This window comes from Miscanthus floridulus, chromosome 6 (genome assembly GCF_019320115.1).
Source record: "Miscanthus floridulus cultivar M001 chromosome 6, ASM1932011v1, whole genome shotgun sequence".
Lineage (NCBI taxonomy): Eukaryota > Viridiplantae > Streptophyta > Magnoliopsida > Poales > Poaceae > Miscanthus > Miscanthus floridulus.
Window position 1 is genome coordinate 17247867 of NC_089585.1, and position 18292 is coordinate 17266158.

The following is an 18292-nucleotide window of genomic DNA, read 5'->3' on the forward strand; positions in this document are numbered from 1 at the left end:
GTTGTTCATGTTTCGCTGTGGATTTCGCTTGTTACTGTTGGTGGTTGCCGCCACCTAGACGGCTTGGAGCAGCGAGGATCGTTGAGCGGAGGGTGGTGATTGTCTCTGGCTCTGATCGTGGTGATTGTGAGGGGTTCTTGACCTTTCCTCAGCGGAGAGCCAAAAGGTACTTTAGTGGATTGCTCATGGCTTGTGTGATCATCATCTTGTGTTGGTTGTGCGGCACCCTATTGAGGGTTTGGCGTGTGAAGCCAATTAGCGTGTGAACCTCCAAGTGAGTGAATCGCGGTAAAAATCATTCATCTACAATCTTGGTGGCAAGCAAGTGAACCTCGGTAAAAATCATTGTGTTCATCATTGATTCCGAGGTGATTGGTCTTCATTGTTATTCATCCTTGTGATTGATTGGATCATTCATCTACATGGCGGTATAACCCTCTTGATCACTCTTTTTACCTTACCGCAAATTAGTTGACAAGCTCTTTAGTGTAGCTAATTATGAGAGCTTGCTTGGTTGGTTGGTGTGGCTCTTTTGTTAGCCTTTGAGAGCACACTATTATAGGATAGTGTCATAGCTTTTGTGTGGATCGACACTATCTAAACTAGAATTGTGGTAGGTGGCTTGCATTTTGAGTAGGCTAGCGCAACACTCGCTTCGCCTCATAATTGTCTAACTATTTTGTTAAGTGTTGTTGTAGAAATTTTATTAGGCTATTCATCCCCCCTCTAGCCATTAGGACCTTTCAGCGACGTAGAGTCAGAGCTCGCATCAGAGGATCCCACTGATATGGATGACATGGTTTTCTCCGAGGAGGAGGAAAGTCAGGAGGTCGTTGTGACCTCGAGGAGCGTTGTGACCCTACGGCAACGTCCGTTGGTGATGAGCAGGAGACAGAGAGGCGTGGGGTCATTCCCATGCTGAGGAAGCGTGCGGCAAGCGTGGACGCCATCGGCAAACGGGAGGCAAAGCGGGCGCAGTCACCGCGCCCCTTGGTGGCGTCGCCGGTCCCGTCCCCGCCTGTCGCGGAAGCGGCCGAGCAAGCCAGGCGATCCGAGGAGCGGACTAGCACCCGTGCGTCACCGGGAGCGGTGCCAGCGTGCTACTCGTAGCCAGAGGATGCCCCGCCTGCCACGGACATGGTCGAGCAAGCCAGGTGGTCTAAGGAGCGGACTGGCACCCGTGCGTCGCGTGACTCATAGCCGGAGGATGCCTCGTCCGCTGCTCCGGTCGGGGAGTCCCGAGCAGAGGGTCACGGTGACCCGCAGGCCGGGCAGGAGTCGGTTAGGAGGACTCCACCCCCGGCTGAAGTGAGGGGGCACGGGTCGTAGCCTGGGAGCGGTCCTTGCCCTGCTGGCCCGTCGACGTTGGGTCTTGCCTTTAGAGTCGTGCCGCTCACCTCTCGGTATGTTTTTCTGTCTCTTTTTGATCTTTTGCTGTTGAGTTTTTTTAGAGTGTGACTTATCTGCACTTTTTGTCAGTGGCCGGGTGTCTATAGAATATCGTCGGCAGTCCACCGAGGGGTATCCCGCGATGGTAGATTTGTCGGTGGGGATGCGCGTGATCAGGAATCGGATGGTGACACAAGACGCAGAGACATTGATTTAGATAGGTTCGGGCCGTCTGATCGACGTAATACCCTACGTCCTATGTCTTTGGTGTATTGTATTGAGATGTAGTAGATAGATCTGTCCACTAGGGGACCCCTACCTCTCCTTATATATTCTGAAGGGGTAGGGTTACAAGGAAAGTAGTTTATTTGGTACTATACAATATCTTGCGGTGCACGCCGAGCAGCGCCGTGCACGCCTTGATCTTGTGGGCCGGGCCACCTCTGATGGTGCGGCCCATGTCTTGTCTTGTAGATACCGGAGGCCATACCCCCACAGCTAGTTCCCGAGCCTAATAGTAGGTGACATAGTCGCATGGTGCCAGGATCAGAAAGTAGAAGACTAGCCAAGCAGGCAACCAGTCCCTGGGCGTAGCCTCGAGATGAGAACAAGCACATTCACCGCAAGGTGAAGTGTGCCCACTTAGTCCCCGAGCCTGCTGGAAGATGAAGAATGAATCTTGTAGCAGGGTCAAAGAAAAAGAAGTCTAAAAGCTTGCTAACATCGTCTGACATGAGCGTATCAAGACCCCAGACGTGCTACCTAAGATCAGCACCCTGATCCGAACAGCATGGAGCAGCTTGATAGCACACCGACAAGACATAGCAAGATCCGACCACCAAGGGAGCACCGAGGAGTCCCCGGCGTCGCTGGCGATGACCGAGCACCGAGGAGCGAGGAGTCCCCAGCATCGCTGGCGATGTTCGAGCACCGAGGAGTGAGGAGTCCCCGGTGTCGCTGGTGATGTCCGAGCACCGAGGAGCGAGGAGTCCCTAGTGTCGCTGGCGATGTCCGAGTACTGAGGAGTCCCCGACGCCGCTGGCGATGTCCGAGCACCGAGGAGCGAGGAGTCCCCGACGTCGCTAGCATTGTCCGAGCACCAAGGAGCGAGGAGTCCCCGACGTAGGCGGCGATGTCCGAGCATCGAGCATCGAGGAGTCCGGAGTCCCCAGCATCGCTGGTGATGACCGAGCACCGAGGAGCGGGGAGTCCCCGGCGTCGCTGGCGATGTTCAAGCACCGAGGAGCGAGGAGTCCCCGGCGTTGCTGGCGATGAACGAGCACCGAGGAGCAGGGAGTCCCCGGCATCGCTGGCGATGACCGAGCACCGAGGAGCGAGGAGTCCGTGGTGTCGCTGGCGATGACCGAGCACCGAGGAGCGGGGAGTCCCTGGCATCACTGGCGATGACCGAGCACCGAGGAGCGAGGAGTCCTCAGCGTCGCTGGCGATGACCGAGCACCGAGGAGCGATGAGTCCTCGGCATCGCTGGCGATGTCCGAGCATCGAGGAGCGAGGAGTCCCTGGCGTCGCTGGCGTTGTCCGAGCACCGAGGAGCAAGGAGTCCCTAGCATCGCTGGCGATGTCCGAGCACCGAGGAGTGAGGAGTCCCCGATGTCGCTGGCGATGTCCGAGCACCGAGGAATGAGGAGTCCCCGGCGCCGCTGGCGATGTCCGAGTACCGAGGAGTCCTCGGCGCCGCTGGTGATGTTCGAGCACCGAGGAGCGAGGAGTCCACGGCGTCGCTGGCGATGTCCGAGCACCGAGGAGTGAGGAGTCCCCGGCGTCGCTGGCGATGACCGAGCATCGAGGAGCGAGGAGTCCCCGGCATCGCTGGCGATGTCCGAGCACCGAGGAGCGAGGAGTCCCCGGCGTCGCTGGCGTTGTTCGAGCGCCGAGGGGTGAGGAGTCCTTGGTGTCGCTGGCGATGTCCGAGCACCGAGGAGCGAGGAGTCCTCGGCGCCGCTGGTGATGTCCGAGCACCGAGGAGCGAGGAGTCCCCGGTGTCGCTGGCGATGACCGAGCACCGAGGAGCGAGGAGTCCCTGGCGTCGCGGGCGACGACCGAGCACCGAGGAGTCCCTGTCGTAGGCGGCGATGACCGAGCGTCGAGGAGCGAGGAGTCCCTGACGTCGCTGGTGATGACCGAGCACCGAGGAGCGAGGAGTCCCCAGCGTCGCTGGTGATGTCCGAGCACCGAGGAGCGAGGAGTTCCCGATGTAGGCTGCGAGGTCCAAGCACCGAGGAGTCCCCGGCGATGACCGAGCACTGAGGAGCGAGGAGTCCCAGAGGCATGTGAGGAGTTTCACCATGTTCACTCGGTACGGTAAATGTCAGTGCCCACAACACTGTCGATGCCTAGAGGCACGTGGGGGGCCTTACCATATAGTGGTTAATGGCGCCCACAATACTGTAGGGAAAATGTCGACGCCTACAACTCTGTTTGTGTCAGGGCGGTTGCAGAGTACTGTTCCTGTAGTTGTACAGGGTACAGTCCCTGGTATCGTGGTTTGACTTGTGCGCCTTGCCTTGCTTTCTTCGTCCGTTCTCTGGTCTTTTCCGAGCGGGTGTCCCTGGTCAGTTGGTCCCAGTAGGCTCTGGTTGCGCCGGTCGGAGAAAAGCAGCGAGCAGGGTCTTTGCATACCCCCGGTCGAAGTCATGGGGTCGGAGTCGGAGGTAGTGTTTTGCCAGGCCTTCCAGTCGGAGAGACCGTCCGGAGGCGGCTGGAGACCGAAGTGAGCGCTCCGGTCGGAGAGGTGGGCCGGAGTCGACAAACGGGCGCTGCTCCTTCTCGGCCAGATCTTCCGGTCGATGATTAGATCGCCCTTCTGACCTGCTGTTTAGACTCTTGGGTCAACCCATGAGTTGCGTGCTATCTGCTTGGGCCGAGCCTTTGCGGAAGAGCCGATCCGCGAAGTACCCCGAATTTATGAATCCGACAATTTAATACTCCTAATTAATATCTAAACGTTGGATCCAAACAACCTATAATTCCTCTTCTATCGCATTCTAATCTCCTACTCGCACAGAAGGTGGACAGAAGGAGTACATCACGGAGTAATTGCTCCTCTATCCCATTCCAATCTCCTACTGGCACAGAGGCCCCGTTCGCTTGTCTTATAATCTGTACTTTTCAGCTTGTTTTTTTAGCCAGAACAGTATTTTTTCTCACAACAAATCAGTCGGAACAGTGTTTCGGCTTATTTTTTCAGCGAAGCGGGCCTATGTGTACACGGTGGATAGGAGTACATGCCACAGTAATTGCTACTAGAGTTTCTGTCTGTTACTCCATGACTAGCCATCCGTTCCGTTCCAATCTCCTACGCGCACATAAAGGGCGCGTTTGCGACCCTGTACCTGGCCGGCCTGGCCAGCCCAATTGGCCCAAGCCTGGGCAGGCCTACCTCAAGTGGTGCAACAGTTCTTGTTTGCGCCTGTGTACCCAGTGAGCCCGGCTCAGGCGAGGCTGTGTTTGTCATCGAAGAGACAGCCGGGTTGAGAGGCTAACCGCCGCCCGAAATCGCCCGCGCGTAGCCGAGCTCGCCAGAAACGAACTCTAGCGGCGTTTCTCCGGGGCCAGACGGCGGCATCGTATTTAACTTCTGGGAGCCGGGCTCGCTCGCGGACCAAGACCGCAAACACGGGAGCCTGCAGCCTACGAGCGTAAGGCCGGCCTGGCCACCCTCGCAAACGCACCCAAAGTGTACGCGACGGAGTAATCGATGCACGAGTTTTTATTCGTTACTCCGTGATTATTCCTCTGTCCTGTTTCAATCACCTGTGCGCACAGAAGATGTACGTGGCAGAGTAATTGCTGCAGTAGTTTCTGTCCGTTACTCTGTGATTACTCATGTGTCTCGTCCCCATCTCCTGCACGCCCAAAAGGTGTAGGGTAGCGTAATCGCTGCAGGAGTTTCTATCCGTTACTCCGCGATTACTCATCCGTCCCGTTCCAATCTCCTGCATGCACGGAATGAAGGCACCTGCTCAGGTGTGCGAGCGAATTGGGTTTTGGGGGAGCACACTTCATCGTGCGATTGTTCCCTTTTCCCGGTGTTTATCTGCATCTTCTACTTCCTGGTGACCGTTCAAGGGCGTGTTCATCTGTGTCGTTTGCGTTGTCTACTTCCTAGTGGTCGTTCGAGGAATATCTTGCTGCATCGACTAAGAGGGTGTTTAGATGCTTTTAGAATGGTAAAAAAATTTATCCTAATTTTTTGTTATATATCTTTAGGCATTCAAACTTTACATCTTGGTGTTTAGATACATGGCAAAACTTTAGCACTAGGCAAAACTTTAGCACTATACCAAACAAAGACGGATTTGCCCTCATTATCTTCTTCCTCTGCTCGTCCGTACACCGAGCTCGTGCACATCGGCTGCGCGTGAGGGGCAAGCAGCGGCCTCACCGACGTGCCCTGCCCCTCCCCAGCAGCCAGCGGCTTCCCTGCCCTGGCAGCCCGCCCCGCTGCCTCTCGCGCGGCCGGCCACCGCGTCCTGTACCGCCCTGGGAAGCCCTAGCTCAAACTCGCCGTGGCGGTCAGCGCCCCGCCCAGCTCCGGCGCCGCGCCCCGCCAAGATTCGGCGGCCACGCCCCGCCGCCCTGCCACTTTGCCTCGCGCGTGGCCGGCCACCGCGTCTTGCGCCGCCATGGGAAACCTGAGGTCGAGCTCGCCGTGGCGGCTAGCGCCCTGCCCAGCTCCGGCGGCGCGCCCCGCCCAGATCCGACGGCCGCGCCCCACCCTGCTCCGACGCCGCGCCCCTGCAGGTCAGCCGCTCCAGCGCGAGACGGAGACCACGCGCGCGGGGTAGTGGGCGTCCGGCTCCCGCCCCAACGCGTTTTTGCCCAGTTTTGGTCCTCTTGGTCCCAAATGCCAAAAGTTTAGTAACTCAGGTTTCGCTCTTTTTTGTCCAAGCTGTTTAGATCTATTTTGCTAAAAGATAGACTAAAATAGCAAAAGTTTTGACAAAAGAGGGAAAATAAACAGGATCTAAGATCCATGACATCGAGCAGCCCACCGTGTCAACTAGTGGCTAGTGGGAAGGGTCCCACTAGTGCCATCAGTGTGGGTCCCGCTGGTGCCATCGGTACCGGTCCCGCCTTGGTATACTTCTGATCTTGTTGCTTTTGTGATATTCAGTCATATTTTTGCGAGTGCGCGTATATGTTGTCACAGTCATGTAGCTATTTTTCTCGATTAAATTATGTCTAAAATTACATAAATATCTAGCATCTTCACCTACGGGGCGTTTAGCACACTGAATCAAGCAATTAGTTCGCTACATCCAAATAAGAAAACCTGCTAATGCGCAACTTGACCAGCGTACGAGGGTACACGAAGCTAACAAATAACGATTGTTTTGATTTCATCTTAGTCATAGGTATGAACGAAGTTTCTAAACGTACAAAGATTAGTTCAGAACTGGGCCTCCTGCTTTGCTGCTTCTATGATTTTGAACATCAGAAACTTAATCAGAATAAGAGGATTCGGCGGCTTGCTTGCTTCTCTTCCAGATCTCCGTCCAGCTAGCTGGCAACCATGAGGTACGCGTCTCTGATCGCACGCATCTCCACAGCAGCATCGCGCATCGCCATTCGCTCTCTTGGCTGCTGCTTTGAGCAGGAGACGCCGAGCCGGATCACTGAAACCAAGCACTCCTCGCTCCGGCTTCTAATTTTGGCAGCATCAGCAGTATCTTTTGCCTTAGCTTCTTCATGCAGCCAGATTACTGGATCGGCTATCTCCGAGGCTCCTTTGGGACGAGCGGCTTCGGCGAACCTATGAAGGTCCAACGAGTCTTTGAACATGTCGTCAGTAGGGCTCCTCCCGGTGAACATCTCAAGCAACAGTATGCCTAGGCTGTAGATATCCCCAAGAGTTGAGACAGATCGACCCTCGCCATACTCTGCAGTGTCATTCAGATTTCAGACGTTATATTGTATGGTGAGTGGATTCAGAAGCACACATGCAGAGACAGCTAGACATGGCAGAATGGAAGTTAATAAAGACCGAAGGTAACATTGTGAGTAGGAGCTTCTGTTACCTGGAGCGACATAACCAATGGAGCCCCTCAGTCCAGTGAAGCTGATTGAATTTAGCAGAGTTTTGCAAGTGTCATCTGAAAGGATTTTCGATATGCCGAAATCTCCAACCCGGGCACTCATATCCTCTGTAAGGAGGATGTTACTTGGCTTGAGATCGCAATGGATTATTGGTGGCTGACACTGGTTGTGAAGATATTCCAGGGCATCCATGATGTCTACAGCAATGTCTAGTCTCTGAGCTAGGCTGAGCGTATTACTCAGAGTGTGTACTTTAGATACTGGATGCAGCCAATAATTCAGACTACCGTTCGGCATGAACTCAAAAACCAGTGCCTTGAATTCTTCACCTTGATGATTGATGCTTGAACAACAGGTGATGATCTTTATGAGACAACGGTGACGTACCCTTCGCAGTGCCTCGCACTCAGCCATGAAACTTCTAGTGGACCCAGACTGTCGTATGTTAAACACCTTTACAGCTGTGGTAATACCCTGATCATGTAAAGTGCATTTATAAACAGCACCGTAGCTTCCTTGTCCGAGCAAATTAGCCTCTGAGAAACCACCAGTTCCATTTGACAATGCTTGATAAGAAACCCTTTCGTACTGTTCATCCATTAGTGTGGAAACGAGTTGGCTTGCCTTTCTTTGTCTGAACCTCTTGTGGATCAAATGAATAAGAGCAACTAGTATACCTAAGAATACAAGTGCGCCAATTGATATTAGGGTGGCCATAAGGGATCTTGACACTTGTCTTTTGTTATCCACAGCAGCCATGGAGCATGGAGCTAAATGCAGTTGAGGCGCTCCGCCACAAAGCTCATCATTTCCGTGAATCAACAAGGACGTTGCATTTGCAAAAACACCCCCTTTTGGCACTTCACCTTGGAGATCATTGAAGGACAAATCCAATTTCGACAATAGTGTCAGGTTCTGTAGAACTGCTGGAATCAAACCTGAAAAGTTGTTGTGTGCTAAATACAACTGTTGCAGGTTGCCAATACTAGCAAGGGCATCAGGAATACTACCAGACAGCTTATTCATGGTCAGGTTCAGTAAGGCGAAACCTTTTAAGTTCTTCAGAGATTGAGGTATGATTCCCTCAAATGAGTTCTGATCCAGCAGCAGCCAATCCAGTGAAATGCAATTTCCAATACTATCAGGTATGCTGCTTGACAACTGGTTTCCTGATAGAATCAGTTGGTTAAGGTTTGCCAAGCTACCAACTTCAACTGGGAGTGGCCCAGACAATGCATTGTATGATAAGTCTAAGTACCAAGAAAGCTGAGGAAGTTTTAGCACCTCTTTGGGAATTGAACCATTGAGTCGATTTGTTGACAGATCAAAGACAAATAGATTTTTTAAGTTTCCCAGGCTCCTTGGAATGGGCCCCTCTAGATTGCCATAGTATGCATAAAGGTTATTCAGCTGTGTAAGATTTCCTAGGGACGGAGGTATGAGGCCTGACAAGCTAGTGTTGTAAAGCCCCAACACAACCAAGTTTTCTAGTCTCCCAATGCTCTCTGGAATTGCTCCAGATATGGAGCTATTAGCCATCTCAAGTAATTTCAGACCAACCAAATTGCCGATGTCCGATGGAATGGTACCAGAAATCCTATTGTCTCCAAGATAAAGAAATTCAAGGGTCGTCGATAGGTTTGCGATTGAACCGGGCACTTTACCACTGAAAGAGTTGTTGCCAAGAATCAGCTTCTGAAGCTGGCTGCAGTTCGTCAGGGAAGTGATGAACTCCCACCCTTGACTGTCGTTGGCTTGTAGCCTGTTGTCACCCAAGTTCAGGTAAGTGAGACCTTGCAAATTCCCCAGAGCAGGAGGCACATGTCCAATAAATCCATTTCCTGCGAGGTCAAGTGTTATGAGAGCAGAGAGGTTGGAGACCGAAGGTTGGATAGCTCCACTGAACCGGTTGTAAGAGAAGCTAAGGTTTTCTATGCCAGTGAACCTGTCGCCAATATCAGCAGGGATAGTTCCAGACAGCATGTTGAATCCTACCCCGAAGTTCTTCAGCGATGACAGATTGTACAGGGACTGTGGAAGCACACCCGATAGGCTGTTCAAAAAGAGGACAAGGATCTGGAGGCCTCCAATGCTGCCAAGCTCATGTGGTACCGGACTCCCGAGTTGGTTGTCTGTAAGATCAAGGTGGTCCAGGGATGAAAGGTTACCTAGTGATCCTGGGATGCCGCCCGTCAGGTTGTTTTTGGCCAATAAGAGCCCCCGAAGATGCGTGAGCTTGTTGCCGAGCTCGACAGGGATGGGCCCATGGATTTGGTTTCTGCTGAGTCTCAACAGCAGTAAGCTGACGCAGGAGCTGAGGTTGGCGGGCAGCGTGCCGGAGAACGCATTGTAGCTCAGGTCCAGCGCCTGCAGACGCGCTAGCCGCCCAATGCTCGCCGGGATCTCCCCGTGGAACCAGTTGGAGCTCAGGTTCAGCGTCCGCAGGAACGTGAGGTTCCCGATGGCCGGGGAGAGCGCGCCAGCGAGCCCATAGGAGGGCAGGCTCAGCGACACCACCTGGCCGCCGCCGCTGCATGCCAGGCCTTCCCATCTGCAGACGCCGGTGCTGCCATTCCAGGAGGCCAGCACACCGGAGCTGCTGCTGCGAACGAGCTCAGCCTTGAAAGCGAGCAGAGAATTGGCCTCGTCGCTGGCAGTGCCGTGCGCTCCCCAGGAGGCTACTGCAATCATGACGAAGGTGGCGGCATGCAGCAAGCTCATGACACGCATTGCCATGGTGTTGCTGGGCTGGAGCGCAGCCAGGAGCTGGCTGTTCAGACTTCACACAAACGCCTTGCCTTATCCAGTCATACTTTATCCAAAAAAAAGGCCTAGCTTTTCTTTGTCGGAGACCGAGTCAGAGCAGGGGAGCAACTTGCTGTATTTAATCCTGATGGACACGTGCTAATGCATGCAGTATGCAAATGCATCGCATCTGATCGTTGTCTGGTGAGACGTCGCTGCACGCTGCTTCCTTCAATCTTTGACTTTCACATGTCCATTCCAAGTTTGTTTTGGGCTCTGCCAGTTTCTGGCGATTTTTTCAACTAGATTAGAAACATGTTCCAACCTGTGGAGCATTAGCAATTAGCAAACATGTTCTGTTCCTAATCTGAGACAAACCTTTGATTCAGTTATATTCACAGAATTACCCAATTCTGCTCTAGCAATTATTCCTTCTGTTCAAAAATCTGCAAACAGATGAAGTAATTTCTAACATAAGGATATCTAAAACTCAACAATGAAAAGAAAATACAGTCAACAAAAAGCAAAGAGAAGTAGCCGGTAGTCGGTAGTCCAGAGGCAGCAAATTAGCAAAAGACAATAATAGATTTACCTGAGAATAGATTAGGATTGGCAGCGTGGAAGTGACCAAACACAACTGTGACAGTACTAGATGAGTTCCTGAGTAGCCAGGCAACGTATGATCTATAAATTTAACAGAAGAAAACGGAGGTACAAGTTAAGCAGAGGTATGCCAAAAATGAAGTGATTGTACCATCAGTTCAGTTTGTAACTGTTTGCCAGCCGTTTGAAACCAGCAGCACTAATTCAGCGTTTTCCAAATTCTATGGAAGATATAAAACATAATTTTATCCATAGTTTACTTGTCCATATGTTGGCAACAACTAGACAGCACACATAACAGATGAACAAGCAAATAATTTCACATGCCCCTCAGAGTACAAGCATGTAAAACAGTACTTGAAATTGTACTAATAATCAGACAAGCATACTCTGATATTGCAAGTCTGACAGAAAACCTTTTAATAATGTCAATGATTATTTGCTGATGAGTGATGATCTCCTTTAGCCCAAGATGTGACCCTTGTGAATTTTGGTATGGACACTGACACTGACATACAAGATACAGGACATTGTGATGTGTGTCATGTGCCCATTAAAAATGAATTCCCAGCATCCTCTGTTCATAGCATAGAAGCAAGATGCCAATGAAGAGTGAACTATTTATGAACATGGGATAGTACTGACCGTGGAACCAGTTTTAGATTATTCCTTATCAATTATAATACTTACTTACTTAGAGACTTGTCATCTGCGACAGCCCCATATTTCTTCATACATATAGCTTTCACCAGTATCTTGGTTCTTCGTTCTGAAATCATCCTGCACGACATCACCAGTGTCTAATATAGCGGACTCATTGAGCTTTCCTTGGGAGTCAAGTTCATGAACTGTAATAGCAAATGGTCGTTGATCTGGACCTGAAGCACTCCTCCCCATTTCATACTTACTGGGAAGAAAATACCTTGTCCTTGAAGCTCATTTTTCCCCACCCCCACCCATACGAATTGAATGGATACCCACTGGGTTCTCCATCCCCCTTTACAAGCATCAAAATGGCAATAGCAACATCATGATTTATATCAACACAATAAGACTTCAAGATACTAAAGATGGACATCAATTGACCATGACATATTAAATAGAATCAAAGGTGGCTCAACATTTCATATAATGTTTTTTTATACGATATAAGATACGCACAGATCCAATGTCATATTTAACCACATCCCAAGTATGGGGATTAATAACAACTGCCATGAAACAGTGGACAGGGCCATTGCCATCCCTAGTAAGAGGTTGGTCTCTAACCAGCTTGATGACAGTTCTCTGTCATAAGCCATATGAGAGTTGTAAACTCACCACCTATGCAAAGCTGTTTAGCATGCGACTCCCTGCTGCAAATGGACCTGTTCTTCCTTGCTTACTTCTTTAATTGTACCGTGTAGCCAGCTCTGTTATGGATTGATCAACTGTTAATTTGTCCGAGGCCTAGTGCTTTTAACAACACTAATTGTATGGTTTACTTGTTCTAAACTGTTGCTCATTCTATTGCTATAACTGCATTTCTGCATCCTGTCTATGGGCCTGGCCGAGGCAACCAACAGCCAAACACAATCTCGGTTTGGTAGTTGGAGTTAGTTGGCTCCTCAGCCCGGCTGCATGTGTGCAAACAAACATAATCTCAAGTGGGTCTGACCCGTTTCACAACAAGAGCTTTTGCACCATTTGGAGTAGGCCTGGACTGGCCTGGGCCAGGCGGGCGGGCCAAGCCGGACTCAGTCACCCTCCCAAACACACCCTGATTGAGTGGCTACCGCATTATTGGGCAGTGGGTGAAGTGTCAATGTCCAATCAACATCAGAGCATACTGTTTTCGGCGACGTGAAGTGTACATCCAACTGTTTCAGATTTGTTGTTTATCTTGATGAAACCCAATAAGCATGCAATTTCCTTGTCCTCTGGAAAAAAAAACACAGGCCATTTCCTTGGCCTAAATTGACGTGTTCTGTTTCTTGGCCAGAGTCAATCATCAGCCTTTGCTTATTCCTGTTGGGCTTCCTTATCTCTTTGTTCTTCCTAATCCAATGACGAACTGTGTACGGTCAGCAGATACACCTTCAGCTCTCCACCTTCAGCTTAAAAGAACTATAGCAGCCAATCAAGCAATTAGTTTGCCAAATCCAAATAAGAAAACCTGTTAATGCCCAACCTCACCAGCGTACAATGGTACAAGAAGTTTTTTTTTTTTTCGAGAATGCGCTTAGCACGTGTTTCCACAATGGTACAAGAAGCTAGTATAACAAATAACAATTGTGTTGATTTCATCTTTGTCATAGCTATGAATGAAGGTTCTAAACCGTACAATGATTTTTAGTTCATAACTGGGCCGCCTCCTGCTTTGCTGCTTCTATGATCTTGAACATCAGAAATTAATCAGAATAAGAGGGTTCGGCGGCTTGCTTGCTTCTCTTCCAGATCTCCGTCCAGCTAGCTGGCAACCATGAGGTACGCGTCTCTGATCGTACGCGTCTCCACAGCAGCATCTCGTATCGCCATTCGCTCTCTTGGCTGCTGCTTTGAGCAGGAGACGCCGAGCCGGATCACTGAAACCAAGCACTCCTTGCTCCGGCTTCTTACTGTGGCACCAACAGCCGCTTCATCATGCAGCCAGATTGCTGGGTCGGCGATCTCCGAGGCTCCGTTGGGGAGAGCAGCTTCGGCGAACCTATGAAGGTCCAATGAGTCATTGAATATTTCGTCAGTAGGGCTCCTCCCGGTGAACATCTCAAGCAACAGTATCCCAAGGCTGTAGACATCCCCAAGAGTCGAGACAGATCGACCCTCGCCATACTCTGCAGATTCAGATTTCAGACATCATTTTATCTCGTCAGTGGATTCAGTACACATGCAGAGAATGGTATACGTGGCAGAATGGAAGTTAGAGACCGAAGGTAACAACATGAGTACGAGCTCGTTACCTGGAGCGAGATAACCAATGGAGCCCCTCAGTCCAGTGAAGCTGACTGAATTTAGCAGAGTTTTACTAGTGTCATCAGAAAGGATTTTCGATATGCCGAAATCTCCAACACGGGCACTCATATCCTCTTCAAGGAGGATGTTACTTGGCTTGAGATCGCAATGGATTATTGGCGGCTGACACTGATTGTGAAGATATTCCAGAGCATCCATGATGTCTACAGCAATGTCTAGTCTCTGAGCTAGGCTGAGCGTATTACTCACAGTGTGTACTTTAGATGCTGGATGCAGCCAATCATTCAGACTACCGTTCGGCATGAACTCAAAAACCAGCACCTTGAATTCTTCACCTTGATGATTGATGCTTGAACAACAGGTGATGATCTTTATGAGACAACGGTGACGTACCCTTCGCAGTGCCTCGCACTCAGCCACGAAACTTCTAGTGGACCCAGACTGTCGTATGTTAAACACCTTTACAGCTGTGGTAATACCCTGATCATGTAAAGTGCATTTATAAACAGCACCGTAGCTTCCTTGTCCGAGCAAATTAGCCTCTGAGAAACCACCAGTTCCATTTGGCAATGCTTGATAAGAAACCCTTTCATACTGTTCATCAATTAGTGTGGAAACGAGTTGGCTTGCCTTTCTTTGTCTGAACCTCTTGTGGATCAAATGAATAAGAGCAACTAGTATACCTAAGAATACAAGTGCGCCAATTGATATTAGGGTGGCCATAAGGGATCTTGACACTTGTCTCTTGTTATCCACAGCAGCCATGGAGCATGGAGCTAAATGCAGTTGAGGCGCTCCGCCACAAAGCTCATCATTTCCGTGAATCGACAAGGACGTTGCATTTGCAAAAACACCCCCTTTTGGCACTTCACCTTGGAGATCATTGAAGGACAAATCCAATTTCGACAATAGTGTCAGGTTCTGTAGAACTGCTGGAATCAAACCTGAAAAGTTGTTGTGTGCTAAATACAACTGTTGCAGGTTGCCAATACTAGCAAGGGCATCAGGAATACTACCAGACAGCTTATTCATGGTCAGGTTCAGTAAGGCGAGACCTTTTAAGTTCTTCAGAGATTGAGGTATGATTCCCTCAAATGAGTTCTGATCCAGCAGCAGCCGTTCCAGTGAAATGCAATTTCCAATACTATCAGGTATGCTGCTTGACAACTGGTTTCCTGATAGAATCAGTTGGTTAAGGTTTGCCAAGCTACCAACTTCAACTGGGAGTGGCCCAGACAATGCATTGTATGATAAGTCTAAGTAGAAAGAAAGTTGAGGAAGTTTTAGCACCTCTTTGGGAATTGAACCATTGAGTCGATTTGTTGACAGATCAAAGACAAATAGATTTTTTAAGTTTCCCAGGCTCCTTGGAATGGGCCCCTCTAGATTGCCATAGTATGCATAAAGGTTATTCAGCTGTGTAAGATTTCCTAGGGACGGAGGTATGAGGCCTGACAAGCTAGTGTTGTAAAGCCCCAACTCAACCAAGTTTTCTAGTCTCCCAATGCTCTCTGGAATTGCTCCAGATATGGAGCTATTAGCCATCTCAAGTAATTTCAGACCAACCAAATTGCCGATGTCCGATGGAATGGTACCAGAAATCCTATTGTCTCCAAGATAAAGAGATTCAAGAGTCGTCGATAGGTTTGCGATTGAACCGGGCACTTTACCACTGAAAGAGTTGTTGCCAAGAATCAGATTCTGAAGCTGGCTGCAGTTCGTCAGGGAAGTGATGAACTCCCACCCTTGACTGTCGTTGGCTTGTAGCCTGTTGTCACCCAAGTCCAGGTAAGTGAGACCTTGCAACTTCCCCAGAGCAGGAGGCACATGTCCAATAAATCCATTTCCTGCGAGGCCAAGTTTTATGAGAGCAGAGAGGTTGGAGACCGAAGGTGGGATAGCTCCACTGAACCGGTTGTAAGAGAAGCTAAGGGTTTCTATGCCAGTGAACCTGTCGCCAATATCAGCAGGGATAGTTCCAGACAGCATGTTGAAATCTACCCCGAAGTTCTTCAGCGATGACAGATTGTACAGGGACTGTGGAAGCACACCCGATAGGTTGTTCCCAAAGAGGAAAACGGCCTGGAGGCCTCCAATGCTGCCAAGCTCATGTGGTACCGGACCCTCGAGTTGGTTGTCTGTCAGATCAAGGTAGTCCAGGGATGAAAGGTTACCTAGTGATCCAGGGATGGCGCCCGTCAGGCTGTTGTTGGCCAATAAGAGCCTCCGAAGATGCGTGAGCTTGTTGCCGAGCTCGACAGGGATGCGCCCATGGATTTGGTTGCTGCTGAGTCTCAACAGCAGTAAGCTGACGCAGGAGCTGAGGTTGGCGGGCAGCGTGCCGGAGAACGTATTGTAGCTCAGGTCCAGCGCCTGCAGACGCGCTAGCCGCCCAATGCTCGCCGGGATCTCCCCCTGGAACCAGTTGGAGCTCAGGTTCAGCGTCCGCAGGAACGTGAGATTCCCGATGGCCGGGGAGAGCGCGCCAGCGAGCCCATAGGAGGGCAGGCTCAGCGACACCACCTGGCCGCCGCCGCTGCATGCCAGGCCTTCCCATCTGCAGACGCCGGTGGTGCCATTCCAGGAGGCCAGCACACCGGAGCTGCTGCTGCCAACGAGCTCCTTGAAAGCGAGCAGAGAATTGGCCTCGTCGCTGGCAGTGCCGTGCGCTCCCCAGGAGGCTACTGCAATCATGACGAAGGTGGCGGCATGCAGCAAGCTCATGACACGCATTGCCATGGTGTTGCTGGACTGGAGCGTAGCCAGGAGCTGGTTGTTCAGACTTCACACAAAGGCCTTGCCTTAGAGCAAGTATAATAGCAGACTGTAAGCTGACTAAATGCTGAGGTGGAGGAGAGAGAGGAGAAGCGGGCTGTAAGCTTACAGTCGGCTTAAGCACAAGAACCAAGAAAGTCTGTGAGAGAGACAAGTGGGCCATGTATTAACTGTAAAGAGCTAACTACTATATGAGTGGGCTAAGAGAAGACTAAAAAAAAAACCTTACAGCCAGCAAGCCGGCTGTATTATTAGCCAGTTATACTTTATCAAAAAAAAAAGGCCTAGCCTTTCTTTGTAGGAGTTTCAGAGCAGGGGAGCAACTTGCTGTATTTAATCCTGATGGACACGTGCTAATGCATGCAGTATGCAAATGCATCGCATCTGATTCGTTGTCTGGTGAGACGTCGGTGCACGCTGCTTCCTTCAATGTTTGACTTTCACATGTCAATTCCAAGTTTGTTTTGGGCTTTGTCAGTTTCTGGGGATATTTTCAACTAGATTAGAAACATGTTCCAACCTGTGGAGCATTAGCAATTAGCAATTAGCAATTAGCAAACATGTTCTGTTCCTAATCTGAGACAAACCTTTGATTCAGTTATATTCACAGAATTACCCAATTCTGCTCTAGCAATTATTCCTTGTGTTAAAAAATCTGCAAACGGATGAAGTAATTTCTAACATAAGGATATCTAAAACTCAACAATGAAAAGAAAATACTGTCAACAAAAAGCAAAGAGAAGTAGCCGGTAGTCGGTAGTCCAGAGGCAGCAAATTAGCAAAAGACAATAATAGATTTACCTGAGAATAGATTAGGATTGGCAGCGTGGAAGTGACCAAACACAACTGTGACAGTACTAGATGAGTTCCTGAGTAGCCAGGCAACGTATGATCTATAAATTTAACAGAAGAAAACGGAGGTACAAGTTAAGCAGAGGTATGCCAAAAATGAAGTGATTGTACCATCAGTTCAGTTTGTAACTGTTTGCCAGCCGTTTGAAACCAGCAGCACTAATTCAGCGTTTTCCAAATTCTATGGAAGATATAAAACATAATTTTATCCATAGTTTACTTGTCCATATGTTGGCAACAACTAGACAGCACACATAACAGATGAACAAGCAAATAATTTCACATGCCCCTCAGAGTACAAGCATGTAAAACAGTACTTGAAATTGTACTAATAATCAGACAAGCATACTCTGATATTGCAAGTCTGACAGAAAACCTTTTAATAATGTCAATGATTATTTGCTGATGAGTGATGATCTCCTTTAGCCCAAGATGTGACCCTTGTGAATTTTGGTATGGACACTGACACTGACATACAAGATACAGGACATTGTGATGTGTGTCATGTGCCCATTAAAAATGAATTCCCAGCATCCTCTGTTCATAGCATAGAAGCAAGATGCCAATGAAGAGTGAACTATTTATGAACATGGGATAGTACTGACCGTGGAACCAGTTTTAGATTATTCCTTATCAATTATAATACTTACTTACTTAGAGACTTGTCATCTGCGACAGCCCCATATTTCTTCATACATATAGCTTTCACCAGTATCTTGGTTCTTCGTTCTGAAATCATCCTGCACGACATCACCAGTGTCTAATATAGCGGACTCATTGAGCTTTCCTTGGGAGTCAAGTTCATGAACTGTAATAGCAAATGGTCGTTGATCTGGACCTGAAGCACTCCTCCCCATTTCATACTTACTGGGAAGAAAATACCTTGTCCTTGAAGCTCATTTTTCCCCACCCCCAC

General features: G+C 49.7%; 2 protein-coding genes across 2 annotated transcripts; both read right to left on the reverse strand.

The window, feature by feature from the left end:
• Window positions 1-6446: 6446 nt before the first annotated feature.
• LOC136461749 (probable LRR receptor-like serine/threonine-protein kinase At3g47570) lies at window positions 6447-10251 on the reverse strand. Its single transcript, XM_066461055.1, has 2 exons — window positions 7431-10251; window positions 6447-7292 (listed from the first exon to the last, which is right to left on the reverse strand). The coding sequence occupies exons 1-2, from the start codon at window positions 10183-10185 to the stop codon at window positions 6913-6915; spliced, it is 3135 nt and encodes a 1044-aa protein (XP_066317152.1). The 5' UTR covers window positions 10186-10251; the 3' UTR covers window positions 6447-6912.
• A 2731-nt stretch (window positions 10252-12982) lies between these two features.
• LOC136461753 (probable LRR receptor-like serine/threonine-protein kinase At3g47570) lies at window positions 12983-16526 on the reverse strand. Its single transcript, XM_066461058.1, has 2 exons — window positions 13737-16526; window positions 12983-13610 (listed from the first exon to the last, which is right to left on the reverse strand). The coding sequence occupies exons 1-2, from the start codon at window positions 16486-16488 to the stop codon at window positions 13246-13248; spliced, it is 3117 nt and encodes a 1038-aa protein (XP_066317155.1). The 5' UTR covers window positions 16489-16526; the 3' UTR covers window positions 12983-13245.
• Between the last annotated feature and the right edge of the window lie 1766 nt (window positions 16527-18292).